This window comes from Anas acuta, chromosome 10 (genome assembly GCF_963932015.1).
Source record: "Anas acuta chromosome 10, bAnaAcu1.1, whole genome shotgun sequence".
NCBI classification, from domain to species: Eukaryota; Metazoa; Chordata; class Aves; order Anseriformes; family Anatidae; genus Anas; species Anas acuta.
In genome coordinates this window covers 2,397,556-2,415,230 of record NC_088988.1, presented here as the reverse complement: position 1 = coordinate 2,415,230, position 17,675 = coordinate 2,397,556, and the positions used below count along the sequence as shown (strand labels likewise).

The 17,675-nt window shown below is 54.0% G+C and overlaps 1 protein-coding gene across 1 annotated transcript in view; it reads left to right on the top strand.

Annotated features, from left to right (window-relative positions):
* The first annotated feature begins 6,610 nt into the window (after positions 1 to 6,610).
* The window catches only part of JPH3 (junctophilin 3), a 45,188-nt gene continuing 34,123 nt past the window's right edge, over positions 6,611 to 17,675 (top strand). Inside the window, exon 1 of the mRNA XM_068693279.1 lies at positions 6,611 to 8,118. Within this exon, the coding sequence (XP_068549380.1) occupies positions 7,737 to 8,118 (382 nt within the window). The 5' untranslated portion in view covers positions 6,611 to 7,736. The remainder of the gene's footprint in view (positions 8,119 to 17,675) is intronic.

The window sequence follows — 17,675 nt, the reverse complement described above, 5'->3', positions numbered from 1 at the left end:
ATTGCATTTGTTTGGCACTAACTTTCAGTCTGAGACCCTTCCCCATCCAAAAGGCTCGTGCAAATCCCCTAACCCCAAAGGGAGGCGAAGGGAAGGGAAGCTCCCAGCAGGGATTTCTCAGCACCTGGTGCTGATGGGATCCGTGGCATCGGCAGGACCAAGGTGTGTGTTTGATCCCAGTAGAAGCTGAAACATCCTTTTCTTCTTCATCCGTCCTCTTTGACAGTGACAGCCGCGTTAATCTGGTGTTTTCGGATTCTTGTGGCTTGATTTCTGCACGCCTCGCTGTTCTAGGGCGACGTTCCTTTATCCCTCGCCCTTTCTTTTCCTGGTGGATAATCCCACGTTAATAGGTACCGTGTAACACAGCCCGTTGTTAACTACTCCTGAATCCTGCGTGCTGATTCCTTAAGCAGACTTGAAACCCCACAAACCTGCCTTTGAGTTTTGTGGAAGTTTGTTTGTTTTTTAAACACAACTTACAAGGTATGTAGGGTAGCTTTTACTCCAGTTTTTTTGGAAAGCAAGGGAGTTTGGTGTATTTAGGCAGTCTAAATACACTAGTCCAGATTGCAAAGTGCAGGCTGCATCTGCTTAAATGCCCTAAAAAGGGGGATGTAAAAAAGAAACCTTGTTTGAGAAGTGACATCAAATATGGAACAAATCCCTACATAGCTGTTTGTCTGCTCAGAAAAAAAAAAAAAAGAAAAAAAGAAAAAAAAAGAAAAAAGATCCTCAGACACTCTGGCATGACAGTATTTCATAAGAATAGAGTATGAGTTACGTCAGCTCTTCTACATCGCCGTGCCTTCGTGCTTCAATGAAAGACATTTCTCTTTGTTATGAATTATAAATCTCTGTTGCAAGAGTCCAAACAGTTCTGGGAAAGTGCTGCCACTGGCTGTCTGAGCGCGGTGAAGTGCCCTGTCCTTACCGTTCCCGTTGCTCCAAGCGTTTCCAAACATTCATTATTCACATCGAAGTAAGCACATCAGCCTCTCCATTAAACCGAAAACCATCCCAGCTTTCTAATCAGGTGCCAAACTACCTCGGTGCTTGGTTGATTTCTGGGTGTCTGTGGTTTTTGGCTGCGCACTTGGCTTTGCTGAGTAGGGCGAGGGGCAGGGAGGAGAGGAGAGCCCTGCCTAAAGCCCTGCGTGTCCGAGCAAGGGCAGATGCTGAAGGGGCAGAGCAGATGACCGAGGGCTTCACCAATGTCCCTGCCTCAGTTTCCCCATCTGAAAAAATAGGTAATATTCTTTAGCCCACTGGAGCCTGGGAAAAAGAGGAAGACATTTGGAGAGAAAGCCAACGCATACAACCCTCAGCTCCTGAAGGCAGGGAGTTTAATGAGAGCTTTCAGAATTAAAAAAAAAATAAAATAAAAAAATGACTTTGTGTCTTTTGGTAAAAATAAGTTCTTTCCAGAAAACAGCCCCAAACAAAAAAATTCTCCAAGTTGTGTATTGTTTTAAAATCCCACACGTGTTGAAGCCCTTCTCAGGACCGCGGTGGGACAGAGGGAGCGGGCACAGCTTTGGCCACTGGATTTGGGAAAGCCACGAGACACAAGGTGCCCCAGGTCCACGCTGGCTCTTGGGGCCACCACCGCCAGGCGGGAGCAGCCTGTGCACATTGCAGCGAGGAAGATGAAAAGCAGCACGCCAAGTCGTTTTCCGAAGCAGGTTTCTTCTCGTCACATTATGTCAGCCGCATTTCCTGACCAAACCAGCAGGAACGCGCGGGTGACAGATGTCCCGTAATTATCGGCAGCGCTCCCGCTCCTTGGTCTCCGACATCAAACCCAAAGGCTTGAAACGAAGGCCGTGATTTGTTTGGTTAAGGCCGGCTACTTTGCTTTTATTTACGAGCTGCTTTCAGCTCTGCAGAAAATTCATCGTCTTGAGGTTTCTGCCGTGCCAAGGTGGATGCCAGACCTCGGCGAGCGCCAGGCGGAATAGTGGGATGGGAAACACGGAGGGGAAGCCGAGCCCTGTGGGATAAATGATGCTGGTTTTTTTTTTTTGGCTTGTAGAGGTTTTCTGCAATGGGAAGGGCAAGGCAGGCTGGTCCTGCAAAGCGGGGACCACGAGAAGGGGCTGGGTTTGGTAGCGAACAAGCAGCTCGACGTATATTTGTAGTAGGGTGGCATAAAAGAGCGAACGAGACTTGTGGGCTTGAAAACAAGAGGGAAATCACACTTTTCCCTTCGCTTTATTTTTTGGCTCCCCAGCTCCCAGCTCTCCAGCCTCCCCAGCTCCTCCCAGCACCGTGGCTGCCCGGTGGAGAGATTTGGCTGGCCGGGAGGAGGAAAGCCTGGCACCACGATTGGGATTCCTCCCTCCCATGTGTTGGGTTGATCAGGATCAGCTTCTTTGCTGTCGTTTTTGTGCCTCTTGACTTCCACGCGGAAACTGGCTCTATTTTTACCCAGCTAAAGCTGATTAGATTTGCAGTAATTGGCAGGATAAACAGACACGTACTGTATGCAGCAGGTTAATGCGATACATTCGGTGACCAGCAAATGCACTTAGCCCATGCCCAGCACAAAGAAGACAATCAGAGTAATTTATTGCCCACATGCCTGTACCATGCCCATTAGCCAGCCCTGTCCTTCCTCTCTCGGCAAACCTATTTCCCCTGTGAGACGATGAGTGTTATTGCAGAATGCAAACCATTTCATCGTTTTCTCCTAAGCTCTTCGCAAACCCGTATTAAACCCAAGGACACGCAGGAGTTTCTCTTTCTGGTTAACCCAGGTCTTGACTTTTGTTGACCTGCGAGAGATGATTAGCACTGGAGCAGCCACATATTAAAAAAGAAAAATGCTACCTACCACTGGAAGGCTGACCCCCTTCAAGTAATGTAATTTCCAACCATTTCAATCACTTTTATAAGCTGCAACCTACCGGAAGATTAGCAACAGTCCTGCTTGCTGCAATATCATTCTGTCCTTTAATTGGTTTGGGGGTAATTTAGCTGGAGACTGAGTAGATAAGAGAAAATTTGGGGACAACTGCAGGTGACGGAATACTCCTGGAATTCAATTAACAGGAGGAGGAAATGAGCAGGAAGCAAAAATGAAAACCAAGCAGGTTCCCAAGGCTGCGTATTTCAACCCAGAGTCATCGGAGCTTGGGAATACGGCTGGTTGGACTGGGAGAGGTGGTGGCTGTGACCCATCCAAGCCAGGAGAGACATGCAGAAATCCTCAAAAAACTTGGGAGCCAAGGTGGGAGCCCCATCAGTTACGCAGTTTCAATCTATTTAATGCGGGCCCTGTTGATTTTGTGCCGCTTCCCAATCAGCCCGTTGCGTGGGACCGAGCCAAGGGCTGTGCAGAAGGCTGGCAGGACCTTGGGTACGATTATCTCCACCAAACAAACCTCTAACCTCATCGGCGAGCTTATCACCATCAATTTTCCCTAAGCTCCCCTCCACCATTCATCGTGTTGCTCTCTTTGAATTCTTCATCTACCAAGCTGTGGCAGCGCTTCCATTAATTGTCGGAGGCCCCTCCTGAGCTAAAAGCCCTAAAATCCTCCAGCATTTTCGGTGGCTGTTCCAAAACCTACTGAAAATCCCCTTTAACCCTCCGGACAGCTCTTTGTTCACCCCCTGTACTCCTTTAGTTACTACCAGTAGTTACTACTACTGAATAACCCCCTGAGTTATTCAGATCTGCTGGTTTAACAACACCAAACTCGATGTTATGAATTTATTAGCACTTTTTCTTCTTTCAGCCAGATACCAGGCAGAAACTTGCACCAAACATTTCTGCCTTTTCTACGTTATTGACAAACCTCCCATTTCTGTGTAATATTGGCCCAATGCTACCGCAAGGCTCCTTTTCTAGGAAATTTTCCTTCTGTCTTTAATTTCCCCAGCATCTGAGGTTTATTAATTACTACCAGTTTCCCCTTTCTTCTTTTTCCATGTTTATGTTTTATGTGTTAGTCTTGGCGGCTCTTTCACTTCCTTTCCAAGCCATGTTGTTTCTCTTAACAAAGATTTCTGTCTGCGTTACTGCTTTGGGGGTTAAATATCCTTTAAGGCTTCTCCCTTTTCAACACATTTTTCATCTAAATTCTTTCCCCAAATTGATTTGACTTGTAATTATTTTCTGCTTTGTGAAACGGGACCTTTTAAAGTGCCAAGTATATATAAATATATCCGCTTTGAGCTTTGCTTCATTTGCACATAGCAAATATAATCAAGCCATGATTTTTGCACCTCGTTCAGTGCGAAATTCGTCTTCACCTGTCAGGGCAAGGTCTAACGGGGAATTCCCTCGTGGTGGAGGCAATATTTTTTGCATTAGGAAATTATATTTTTTTCCGAAATTCTAAGGACATTTTAATACCATCAGCTGGAGACCTCCCGTGCACATCGCTCCGTCTGAAGTCCCTGGTGGTCACCAGGATTTTATTAGACACCACGGCCACGGCTGCTGAAAGAAGCAGATTGCATTGAGCCCCTGCTGCAGCGTGGCAGTTTGTTGCAGACACCCCTTGCCTTGTCCTTTCTCACCCAACATATTGATCCAGAAACGCTCCAGATCATTTATTTCCATGTTGCTAATGACTTGAGGCCAGCTTTTGGTGCTGCTTCCCCCCTGCTCTGCCAGGTTTGGCGGGGAGCATCCCTCCTGGCTCAGGGGGTGGCCTTGGAGATGGAGATGCCCTTGGAGGAGGAGATGCCCTTGGGAGGAGATACCCTTGGAGAAGGAGGTCTGAGCCATTCAGAAATTCTTCCCCTCTGCTGGGTCTTGTTGCTCTGCTGATGCAGATAATTCTCTTTGCATCCTTTGATTTACCTCTTATATATATTTTTTATTTCAAAAAAACTTGCCAGTCCTATTTAATGCTGCCTGTACCCTCCAGGGAAATGTCTCCAGAGCTCGGCAGAGGTACTGGGGGATTCCTGCTGCTGTGGCAGGGCAGCCTGGCCCCAGGCACAGCGGCTGCGGGGATGAACTTGGCGCTTGCTGGTGGTCAGAGCATCTTTGAGAGGGAAAATCCCACTGGTATTTGGGGCTGGTGTGAAATCTAACCTTGAATTTCCTCTCCCTTAGCCTCCGCACACCAGCGGCACACAGGAGATACTAACTGGTCAGGAAAGGACACCCCGGGGCAGTAAAACTGCAGATAACGTGGCGAGAGATTTTATTTTAAACTGATTCCTGGCCTCTGGGTGTATTCTGTGAAAACCAGATGTATTTGGGGGATAGGGTTGGAACCACAGTGTGGCTGTGCCATACTCCACCACCTACCCACCCAGACCCTTCCCCTGGCATTCCCATGGCCTCCTTCTGTATTTGGCTGCCAGCAGGGGTATATATATATATTTTTAAACCATGAACCATCCTGGTAGCCGCTGGTGATTTCTTTTTAGCAAGGTGCCATTAAACATCCTCGTGTCTTACACCCCTATTTCATTAGGAGCAGCCCCCGCACTGGTCAGGGATGGAGAGCACGTGGGCGAGTGCACCGGCACAGCCTCTGGTCTCTCTACCTTGTGCTCCACAGAAGGAGTAGCTGGTTATTAATTAACACGCCAATTAACATGTAGAACTACTATAACCATGTAAAAAAATCAGTCCAACAAACAAAAACAGAGAAAACAACAGAAAGGGTTTGGAAGTTCTTTTTTTTTTCTCAGACAAAAAATGTTATCTGCATTTAAGTAATTTCCCTGGTAGTGTTTTTCTTGGAGAGTTTGGAGGTTTCCACCCAGAGTCTTTCTTCATGAAAAAAATGGGAGTTTGCAGCTGTCAAAAAATGCAGTACCTGAAGTGTGGGATTTTGGGGAAAACAAAAACAAAAACAAAAACAAGCACAATATATACAGAGCACAGTTACTGCCTTCATGAGGGACTCAGTGTAGTTTGAAAAGACATTTTCCACTGAAAAAAGGCTTCAGTGGGAGAATTTCCACCCACTCTGGTTGCATCCCTCCAGCTCTGGCAAAGCCTTTCCCCCAGACGAGGGAGGCTTTGTGCTTCAGCAACTGGACAAGAAAAAAGCATTGAGACAGAAAAACACCTGTGTGGGAGGCTGGAGCTGGAGAGGTCCCCGTAGGTGGGCACGGGAGGCAGGTGCCCACCCGGCCCCTTCTGCTGGGGGATTTTCGTGGGCTGAAATCCCACGGGGTTCATCGCCAGGGTTGCTTTCCTGGCCTCCTTGCCCAGCCAGGTCTCAAATCCGACTCTGGGCTGAGAACTAGCACCAGGAACAGCAGTGGGGCTGGCAGGACGCAGCCACGAGCTGCTGCATCCGAGGCGGGGATATTTTCCAGAAGCACCACGTTTTTGGACAAGTCACGGATTTCGCTTTGCCGGCACAAAGCGAAATTTAATTTCTGCCCAGCGCAGCTCCCCCTTTCATCCCCGAGCCTGCCACACTCCTGCATTGATGCAAACACACCGACACACGGACAAACTCGTGGCGAGCTCTGCCAGCAGCATGCGCGCTGCGGGACGGGGACCCCGTGCGCCCCAGAGGCGCGAAGCGCGCTGCACCTCCTGCCTCCTCCTCCTCCTCCTCCTCCTCCCAGCCCCAAAAACACCCCTGGGATTTGACCACCGTGGGCCTTCTGCTGCCTCTCTCCTTCCAGCCCAAGGCCGGGGACCCTCGCGCGATGCCGCAGGGAGAGGGCAGCTGAATTAATTTGGGGATGGGCGCTGCGGCGCGCACCGCCCTGGAGAGCCCCTGGCACCACAGCGGGGTCCGGCCGCCCCCTTCGCGTCCCGGCCACGAGTGGGGAAGGCTCGGAGGGAGCCGGGCGAGAGGAATAAAGCCGGGGGAGGGGGGAGGAGGGGGGCAGGAGGCTGTGGCGACGCAGCCGCTGTCTCTTTAAATCCACCCGGAGCCTGGCGATGAGGCAGAGCGGAGAGCCCAGGATCCCCGCTCGCTCCTAAGCAGGATTTAGCCCCGCGGGAGGGAAAGGGAAGGCGAAAAAAGGAAGGGGGAGGCCGTGGGGCGAGCGGAGACCCTCGCCCCTTCCACCCCAAGCCCCCCGGGGGGGCGGCATGCGGGCTGGGCTGGGCTGGGCCAGCGGCCACCGCAGCAGCAGCAGCAGCAGCAGCAGCCGCAGCCAGGTTTGCCGGGGAGCGCAGGAGGCGCCGGGCTTTTAGGGGCGGGGGGCTGCGGTCGCCACCCCCGCAGTGCCGCTGCCAGCCGCCCGCGGGGCCCCCCCAAGGCCGGGCCGGGGGGCGAGGGGGTCCCGGGGGGGGGCGGCCCTGCCCCGCGGGGGGCGCAGGGCTCCGCAGCCGGCCGGGGCATCAATTCGCTCTCTTGGCATTTGGCCTCTTTTTTTTTATACATATATATAATTTTTTTTCCTCCCCCCCCCCCCCCCCTTTTTTATTTTTTTTTCCTGCCCCCACCCCCGTTCCCTGCCGTGGATGGTTTTTAGGTGGAGTCGTTTGCACCAAAACCCAATAGCTGCTGCTGTTCTTGCTGCTATTTTTTTTTTTTTTTTTTTTTAATGATCCTGTTTCCACAGCAGGGGAAGAGAGAACTGATCCCGAACATACTCCCAGAGAATGAATAATCGCAAGAAACTGGCTTAAGCAGCTGCCTGGATCTGGTGCATGATCTCGATCTGATCTGATCTGATTTGAATATTTTTTATTTTTATTTTTTTCCAAGTCATCGTTCCCGTTTTATTTCCTGCATTCTTTTTTTTTTTTTTTTTTTTCACCTTTTGGGGGATTTGCAAACCGAATTACATGCATGTCCAGTGGGGGAAGGTTTAATTTTGACGATGGAGGGTCGTACTGTGGAGGCTGGGAGGACGGAAAGGCTCATGGCCACGGAATCTGTACCGGCCCGAAGGGTCAAGGTGAATATTCGGGCTCCTGGAGTCACGGCTTTGAGGTGCTGGGGGTCTACACTTGGCCCAGTGGCAACACTTACCAGGGCACCTGGGCGCAGGGCAAGCGCCATGGCATTGGCATGGAGAGCAAGGGGAAGTGGGTGTACAAAGGCGAGTGGACCCATGGATTTAAGGGACGGTACGGGGTCCGAGAATGCACTGGAAACGGGGCCAAGTACGAAGGCACCTGGAGCAATGGATTACAGGATGGCTACGGGACAGAGACCTACTCGGATGGAGGTAGGTGATGCATTGGTCCCTTCCGAGCCGGGGCGGGATGCGGTGTGTGGGTACCGGCCCCTGGGAGTTTGCAGCCTGCCCTCCTGGAGCCAGGGGTGCTCGGATGCTCGCACCCCATGGGAGATGAGGAACCAGCCCCGCGTGGCACCCCTTTGCCACAGGTAGCCCCAAATGTCCTCCGAGCACCAGGCCCTCTCCCCTGACGCTGGCGAGGCTTTTTTGGGGTGCTGGCCTTGGGGCACGGGGGATGCCCAGCCCTCGCCCATGGGGTGGGCCAAGCTGCTGGGAGACGACCCGAGTTGCACATGGGATTCGCAGTGATGACTGCACCACTGTAACCTGTAGGATTGGCATGGAGTGGATGGAGCAAACCAGAGGGGACTGGAGCGAGCAGGGGGAGCAGCTCCTTGGCTGCAAATGCTTTTGGCGAGGGGTCGAGGTCGTTGCGTGCACGCCCTGCCTTGCAGCCCCTCCAAACGCAGCCCCCCAACTTAATAAATCATACCAGGCAAAAGACTTTAATTCAGACAAGAGTCTTACATTCCTAGTTTACGGCTTAATGCTTAGCGTAGGGGCTCAGAGGGATCACAAAAGCTATTCTCTGCCGTCAACGCGGCTTAACGAGATGTGGAGGGGAAGCGAGGATTAAAGGAAAAACATGAAAACCCAATTGGAGTGATCAAAAATTGCTGGCCTAACAAGCTTTAAGGCCAAACTAGGAAAACCAGCTGGTGCTGTGCCCTAAGTGGCTGTATCATCCTCCCTGATGTTTTGTGGCTACTTCCATCTGAGCTGCCTCCATAATACGAGCTGGGCCTACCTGCCAGCAGCCGGGGGCTCTCAGCAGTGCTGCCCCGTTGTTTTTTGGGTGTGTTCATCTAAAGCTGGCTCTTTTTTATTTTTTCCTTTTTTTTTTTTTTTAAGGCGTTATCATTTTCCAGGAGGGCCACGTTCAGGAAATTGCAGTGTTGCTGAGCTCCATCGCAGCCTTCCTGAAAGGTGCTGCAAGAGCTTTCTCTAGAAAACCCCAGTGTGCTGCTCGGTGCTGGTACAGGGAGGCGAGATGAAATGGCACCTGCAGCTGCCCTTTTCTGCTCCCTGAGGGAAAGCTGGAACGAGCTCTTTATTTTTAAGGATAATTTCCTACCGGCGGCTGCAACCGAGCCGCAACCTTTTGTTTCAGACGCCTGGAATAATGCTGGGGGTTTAGCTGGAAGCCGGTGGGTTTGTCTTTGCGAGTCATCTCGAAATCCTGGCAGCCCTTCGGCTGGGAAGAAAGCTCGCTGGGAGCACAGTCACGGTCTCTCGCCTTCGGCAGGGTCAGGAGGGGATGTGGGGGATTTTCTGCGTGCCCTGAACTCGCGTGCCGCCTCGCTGCACCCCCGCTGGCACCCAGCCCCTGCCGGGGACATTTGCAGGAAGGCGGGCAGGAGCTGCACGAACCACAGGTCTCCGAGGGCTGGCTGTCGCGGGGCTGGCCCCGTCCCCATGTCCCCACGCGCGCTCTTGTCCCCACCCAGGGCTCAGCCCTGCTTGCTCCTCGTCGGCCGCAGCACGGCAGCGATTTGGGAAGCCTGGGGAGCATCCCCAGCGTGGGGTGAACGAGCCGTTCCTGGTTTCTGAGAAGCTACCAGAAGCCAAGAGCTTCTTCCATCTTGTCAGGCCAGGCTGGCTTCTCCGCGGTTGGGACAGAAAATGTCTAGTGCACGCCTGTCATTTTAGGAGGAGGTGTGAGATCTGCAGGAGAAGAGGTCTGTAGCAAAATGCTGTCCCCTGAGGACTCTGCAAACCACGCTAGGAGGAGGGGATGGTGGTGCTGGGGCAATTTGGAGCCGTGGTGCTTGTGCCCAGGCTGCTGGCACCAGGGATGGATGCTGCACACCCCGGCCGGGGTCCTGCTCGCCCCGATGCCCGCGGTCCCCACTTTTGTGCCGGCAGCCACCGCGGCGCAGCGGAGCCCGGCCGAGGATGCGCTTTCATGAACTCGGTTGCAAGTAGCCAGGGAGCTTTCCCCAATTTTGGGTGGAAATCTCCAGCCTTTTGGACACCAAACCTTAACGAACTTTGTGCGTTTGGGTACAAGAAGCCGATGTGTGCAGCCAGGGCGACCGCATAGGGGTTGCACAGAGGAGGCAACTATTGGGAAGGATGTTTCTCATTAATCTGCTCGAGTTATTACCTCCATCAAACTGAAGTATCCTAGAATCCTCGCCCCAGCATCTGTCACTTGCCACCCACAGATAAATATTCATCCCTTGCATTCTTATTTTTTTTTAGCACATCCACCAGGGCTAGGGGATGGGTCCCGAAATGCGCAGCACGGCTTAGGAAGCAAGATGCCGTGGAATTTGTGGTTTTCACTCCAATTTTACCATTTCCTGCATGATAGTGGGTAAGGGCCAATCCCGAAACTCCACCAGCCATTGCCAGTGCTGTTGGGGAAACAATATTTGGCGTGCCCCATGCACACACGTCGACGCGTTTGGCTTGCCTATGGCAAGCGGTGTCCCCCCCGGCCACCCACCACCACCCCGGCTCCGCTGGCAGCCCCAGGCGCCGCCCCCCCACGCCGGGTGCTGGCGCCCGCACGCACGCTGCCCCCGCGTGCAGCTTGCCGAGCTCACACCTCCCACGCCGACACACTCATCGCCGTGCACGCACGCCTCTCCTCCCCACGCCGCGACGCCGCTTCGCCCCTCCGTGCGCGCACGTGCTCTGCCCAAAGCGCACCGCCGGGGCTCTCGGACCCCTGCCCGCCATCCACCTGCCCCCAGCCGTGTGGTTGCTTATGAAAATCATGTACCAGGCATAAATAAAGCCCCTCTGCTCTTTTAGGGAGCCAGCTCCGTGCCAAATCTCCATGGCATCGCTGCGCGCCCGACCTATGTCCGTGCACCTGTGGCACAGGCGTGCGCCGTCCCTTCCCATCCATGCAGCCTCGTTCTTCTGCCAAAAATGCCCAACGCCTCCTGCCCCATCCAGCAGCAGGCTGGTATTACATAAAACAGGCTTCTGAGGATTGCCTCGGTCTGGTGCTGGAGTTGCAAGGCTCGTTTGGTGGGCTGGATTCAGCCTGGCCACAGGTCGGCTGCTGCACGGGTCCCTTGATTCGGGCGACGGGGAGCGGGATGAGCAGCGACGGAGCTGGTGGTGGGGAAGCGCTCCGGAGCCAAGGTGTGGAGGCCTCCTGTTGGAGGCTCTCTCAGGAGACATCTCGGCTGGTTCTGGCCTCGTGAAACCTTTCTGTAACTCCATGGCACTTTGGAAACACTCCGTGATTTTACCCTGGGGGAGAGCGAGAGGAACCTTGAAGGCACGGTTTGATTCTTGACCACAGGCTTGCCACAGAAATCCCTGAGAAAGCCTTGGGCCGTGCGTTGGGTGTGGGTTTAGCTGCTGAAACATTGTTGGGTGAGTGGAAGAGATGGGGCTGAGGGTGAGGAGGAAGCCCCAAAATTGCTTTCACCCGTTCCAGCCCTGACAAAGCCGTTGTCCCCTCCCTGCCCATCCCAGCTGAGCATTTGGCATCCAGGACCGGGATCATCTCCTCTCTGGGGTCCCTGCTGCCTGGCAGCCCCTGGGGAGCAGATCCTCAGCCTGGAGATGTCCTGGTTCATTGGGGCTGTGCCCCTTCTCCTCTCAGCCCACCCTATCCCATGTGCTCTGTGCAGCACCACTTTTCGGGAGGGCCACCCCGAAGGGACGGGCGGTCGCACCTCGGCGCTCGTCTTGTGTAATCCTGCGTGCCCACTCACCTCCATGAATCATCCCTTTGATAGGTGAGTGAAATATAATTAGTGTTTTCATTGTTAGCACCGTGTGAGTAGGCAAGTGGGTTTTCTTGGCCCGGGCTGGCAAATCTTCGTGCTTTTGCAAGCGGTGGGGAGCGGGGAGCGGTGCAGTGGGAGCAGCCGGGCAGGAGCCGTGCAGGCTCTGTGCCCCGTGTCCCCCAGTGGCACCAGTGCCCCCTCCCAGTGACCCCTCCAGCTGCTCACAGCACTGGGAGCCACAAACCGAATGGTTTTCAAGTGGTTGATGGGACGAAAATATGAGGTTTTTCTGCAAAAGGAGGTGGCATAAAGGGCTGCTCAGGGGGGATGACCCGGGGATGCTGTAGGGTCACCTGCCTGTCCGGGAAGGGGACGCAGCCCCCTTGCCTTAGCCCAGAGGTCATTTTGGGCTGACCACCGCCCCCCATACCGGGGTTTGTCACAGGTTTCTCTACAGCTGCAGGGAAGCAGCTAGCGAGGGCGAATTTCCACGCGATCTATTCATAGCGTGGATGTCAGAATTACCTTAAAAGTATCGGCTCTCGTCTTATTTTGCTGCTGGGAGCCAATTGTTGATGCGCTTCAAGGAGTGGGCGGCAGCAAGCAAATACAAATGTGCCCCGGTCCTCCATCCTCCAGGTTCCTGCAGAACCCAGACACGGACCTAGCCGGTCCTATTGACCCCCCAGGAGCTTGGTAATTAAAGGAAAGCTGTGCAATTTGTTTGTAAAGCATCCTGCCATCTGCATTGGGTACTGAGGGTGCTTGCAAGGCAGCGGTGACACCAGGAGAGCAACGACGGAGCCATCAGGACGCGCCAAATGTGGAGAAACGAATCGAGATGCTAAATGAAGCTCCTGACCGGCTTCATTAAAAATAAATGCTATGAACTCATGTTAATTACTTATCTCACTGGAACATGCTGCTTAGCTTCAGGTACAGCTCAGGACAGACGAAGAAGGATTTTGACCCCAGGGAAAAGTACAGGACATAAAAATCGCCAGGCGGGCTGAGACCCATGCTGGTATTTTGTCTGGCACGTGGTGCCCCGGGGACAACGTGGGACCCCCACCTTGGGGCACTCTGCCCCCCCTTACCCATCCCTGCCCGGCTGCTGATGCTGAGTCCTGAAGCCCAATTCTAAAATGATTTCAGAAATTCGTGTTCGTGGTCTCTGACAACTCATGACAGCCAGATAAACGCTCCTTGCCTCTTGCATTCAGATCGCCCCGTAGGAACGATTCGGAAAATTCCCCATCTGAGTATTTCAGGCTGGTTGGGAACATTTTCCTCGCCTGTTAGCAAGAGGGCTTGACCCGAGCCAAAGGGTAGGGGAAATGCAAGGACCATTTATTTGCTTGGTGGTGCTTTAGGGCCTCATCCTGCACCAGTGGGGTCAGCGGGAGCCTTGCTGGGGATGGGGTTTTGTCTCCGGGCTCCTTTGGGGGAAACCTGAGGTCTCCTGGCCCCGCTGGATGTTGGCTCTAGGATGCAGAAACGGGGCACGCCACCACCATGGGGATGCTCTGTGGGTTTATTCAGGGCTCCTTGTGGCTGTTAAAGCAAATTGTGGGGTATTCGGATAGACTAAGGGGGAGCAGACCTGACATCCCATGGGGCTCCTCGTGGCTGTGGGACATCTGCTCCTGTGGCAGCACATTCCTTCCTTGAAGCTCCAGCTTGCGGGATCATGTGATTTTTTTGCAAGATTTTCAGCTTCAGTTTTTTGAAAGAAGGTTCCCACCCAGACTATTGCAGAAAAGTCATTCTTACAGGCTCGGGAGCCAGCAGACAGGAGCTAAAAATGCCTTCTGTTTAAAAAAGCCTCGATTTTAAAATTAACCTGATTAATTTTGAATGCCTTGAGTCAGGTAGCGCTGATGCAGGGGGATGATCGGTGGCACCGTAGGCATGAACATGTAGAAGCCGGGCAGGATGGTGCTGGTGCTGGTCCTGTAGGGGACAGAGCTGGTCTGGGGTCTGCCGTGTGAGATTTGGCAGCTTTTGGGGTCTGGCTGTGGCACTTTTTTGCCGTTCCAGTATGTTGTTTAAGATACAATCCGAGTATTTAACTTTTTTTATGGAAAAGGAAAGGAACGGAAAATGTTTGTCTTTTGGGGAAAATGTTTGTATTTTGGGGCTTAATACTGGCTTCTCCTCCCAGACTCTGGCCTTTGAATGAAAAGCCCTAAAAGTTGCATTCGATGCGTGATCATTCCCCTAGAACAGTCGCTCCTTTCCCGGGATTATCCCCTGAAGAGCTTCCACTTGCTCCTCTCGCACGGCACAGCATCAGGAATATTCATGAATGAGCGAGTGGTGAGCACGGCACCTAAATTTGCCAATATTCACACAAGAACGATCACAACAAGGAGTCAATCAAACCGGACAGCTGGGATAAGCCAAGGACCCTTTTTGTGCCCTGCCTTGCACGATGAGAAGTTGTTGAACAATTTTGGCGTTTTGGGGATTCCTGGTGCACATCCTTCTGCCCGACCCCGAAAACAGCCCAATGTTTGGCACAGGCATGAATTTTTCCAATAAATCACAGCTTTTAGGATAATGAGCAGCTTCTTCCCCTGCCCTGCTGGGTACCACTGCACCTCGCAGGGATGCAGCCCCCAAAAAGCCCAGCACCGGCACGCAGCACCCATCCTGGGTGCCGAGGAATTAACCCTAACCCCTGCGAGCCCTGCTGAGAAATGGGGTGAGATCAGAGAGTTTGCGAGGAGGATTAGAGCGCCGGGGGATTAACGAGCCAAGCATTAGCCCGATTTCCCTCTGCTCTGTGAGAGGAGCACATTAGCTGTAATAAAGGTGCTGGGCGCGATGGTGACGGGGTTGCCATCCCTCCTGCGACATCCAGCCCCGCTCAGGGCCCTGGAAAATAAATTCAGGTGGCAGCAGCCCCAGTGCCTCAATTTCCCAGCCGTGAGTGCAGAAAGCAGCAGGCTGTGCTCCGTCACCGTGCGCATTAATGCTGCGGGGGGAGCAGCCTCACCCAGCCCATCTCTGAGCTGTTGGCAAAGGACCTTTGGGGCGGGTGAAGATAAAGGGCTGGCCGGGTTTTGGATGGGGGCTGATAGCCTCAGATAATGCATTCCCACCACGTGAGGCTGCATTTCCGATGATTCTCCCAGTGGGCCCATTGAGCAGTCCCGTTCAGCAGGGTTTCAGCCAGAGTTGTCTCTGTTTGCATCCAGCGGGGAGGAGGCAGGCGCCCTTGCTTTGCCTTGCCTTCCCTACCCTTCCCTACTCTTCCCTACTCTTTTCTACCCTTCCCTGCCCTTCCTTACCCTTTCCTGCCCTTCCCATCCCTCGTCCCTTCCCATCTCATCCCCCATCCATCCCTCTCTCCCCCCAGACCTCCCTGCCCATGGTGCCTGCATGCGCGCAGCCTGGCGTTAGGCAGTGACTAACATCCATCACGTGTCTGTGCCTGCAGATCAGATTTGCATACTCAAAAATCCATACCTTGTATCCTCCCCTGTGTGAGCACTTACCAGAGCGTATTTTTGGCAAACAGAAACATCTCCAGGGTTTCAGCAGGGCCTGGAGATGGCCAAGGCACGGGGACCCTCGGCAGGGCTGGGGGCAGGCAATTTGCAGGCGTTGCACGCATTCCCCACCCCTCAGCCCACCCTTCTCCACGGGCAATGCTGCTGGCAAGTCCTAGCCCTCTGTATGGTGCCTGTGGGATTTAGGTTGGTGTTTTGGGGGAGCAAAAACATTTCGGGATATGCAAGTCACCGCCGTGCGGCGCGGCACCTTGTCCCTGCAGGACAGGCGGCTCTGGGGTGCGCTGGCACCAAATGCACCCACGTGTGTGCTCAGGAGGAGCAGGCAGCACATTTTGGCTCCAGTTTTTCACCAGCAAGGCCCTTTGGTTGTTGAGGTGGCCAAAGAGGATGTCCCCATCGCCACCCCACAGGTCCTGGGGCTGTGCCAACACAAGAGGAGAAGGGCGCACGGCTGCCGGCGTCCCCCAGCCCTCTTTTCTTCCATGTTTCTGCAAGGCTCTTTGGGCAGCTTGCATGAATCCTGCCCCAGACCCAGCTCCCGGATATCTGTAAAACCTGCTCCTGGTGTGGCAGTTCGGGATCGGCCTCATTATTGCCGTCGCATGTCTTTAATTAATGCGTGGCGGGGCTCAGCGATAAGCGGGGAGGTGAGCGTCGCGGGAAGGATCCTCCGCGAGATAAACCAGCAATTTGCAAGGCCTAATTGCTTCTGCTGGGTTGTGAACAGCAGACGGGTGCTTCGGACAGCTCAAGACCTCATTTCCAAATTTTGCTGAGTTGCACGGAGCAAGCTGGGAGTTTTGGATGGCTGCCTCTGCTGAACACGGCCACCACACCGAGCGGCACTGGCCGAGCTTCAAGGAAGGGGCAGAGGCTGCAGAGGCACCTGCCTGCTGAAGCCTGCTGCTCCGTGGTCTGTGACCGACCGCCTGGGCAGCCAAATCCGATCCGAGCTCACCCGGAAATCCCCTGCACTGAACCGAACCCTAAATTTCTTAACTCAGCCTTAAAGTCTGCCCCCATGGTGCGTAACCCTCCGAATTTCTTGGTGCAAGGAAGCGAAGCGGAGCAAGGCCAGGTGGATCCTCCCATGTGCTGTGCCCCTGCCCTGTGTGCTCTGTCCCGTGGGACACCGAGCTGGCCGCCTGGGTTAGGGACGAGCCGGGGAGGAGGCTTCAATCCCGACAGCTCCCACTTAATGATTTTCCTGGAGTGGAGCCAAAGGACTCAGCAGCAGCCTGCAAAATGCCCACGCCTTGGATAGGGGGGAGGGAGGGAAGAAAATTCAGCCACTGCGGCCCCCAAAGTCCTGATGTCCTCCCCCTTCTAGCACCGTTTTGGAGGTAGGAGGTGTTTCTATACAAGTTGCTGATCCCACCTTTGGCCAAGGGAAGCCCCATGGGTGCCACTGGGCTGCAGACAGCCCCTGCATCCTTCAAAACCTTCCCCTTGCTCTGGTGTGCCCTAAGAAACCCCCTTATGCTGCACATCAGTCTAAAATTTGGACTCCCTTGGGTGTCCTCGTTGGTTTTCAGGAGCTCACCATAAGCAGGACAGGTGGAAGGCGGCCCCTGGGCTCGGGGCAGCAAGCAGCAAAGCCACTTTCCACCCCATGACGTTCCTCACCATCACCTGCTGGGTGCAGTGCTGTGGGTAGACCCAATCTGGGCCAAAAAAAGGCCATTTTGGAGGCATTTTGGTTGTGCTCTGGTTGCCACTTCCCAACCTCGACCAGACCTCGTGCCAGCCCCCTCTGCGTCCCCACGGTCCTCAGCCCTCAGGCACCCACACAAACCCTGCTGCAGGAGGTGCAGGAGAGGAGGTGGAGACGGGGACGGGTCTCCTCCTCCAGCCAAAAACCCCAAAACTCCTTGGCAAAGCTGGGGAAGGGAGCGGAGACACGCCGTTCTTCCTGGTGTCTGCAGAGCCTTGCTGTGCAAACAGGAGCTAATTACTGCCCGATTCCTGGCTGAGCTGCTGGAGTGCTGCTGTGTGATCCCCGTTTCCAGCAGGGAACACGGAGGCTTTGCTCAGGGTCCTGCTCGCCTCCCCAAAAGGCGCCCATCCTTCACCCCTGCTGCGGGGCGAACCCCGCTGTCGGGGCTGGTGGCGTTATGGGGACAGCGGGAGCGGCTCCGTGGGCTCCCTGCGCTCTTCCCAGAATGGATTTTCGCTTCCTGAGCCAAATGCTGAGAGAGCGCTGAATAGCTGCAACAAATTAGATTACCCTTCGGTGCTTGTCGGTTCTCAGGAACTTACAAGCTGC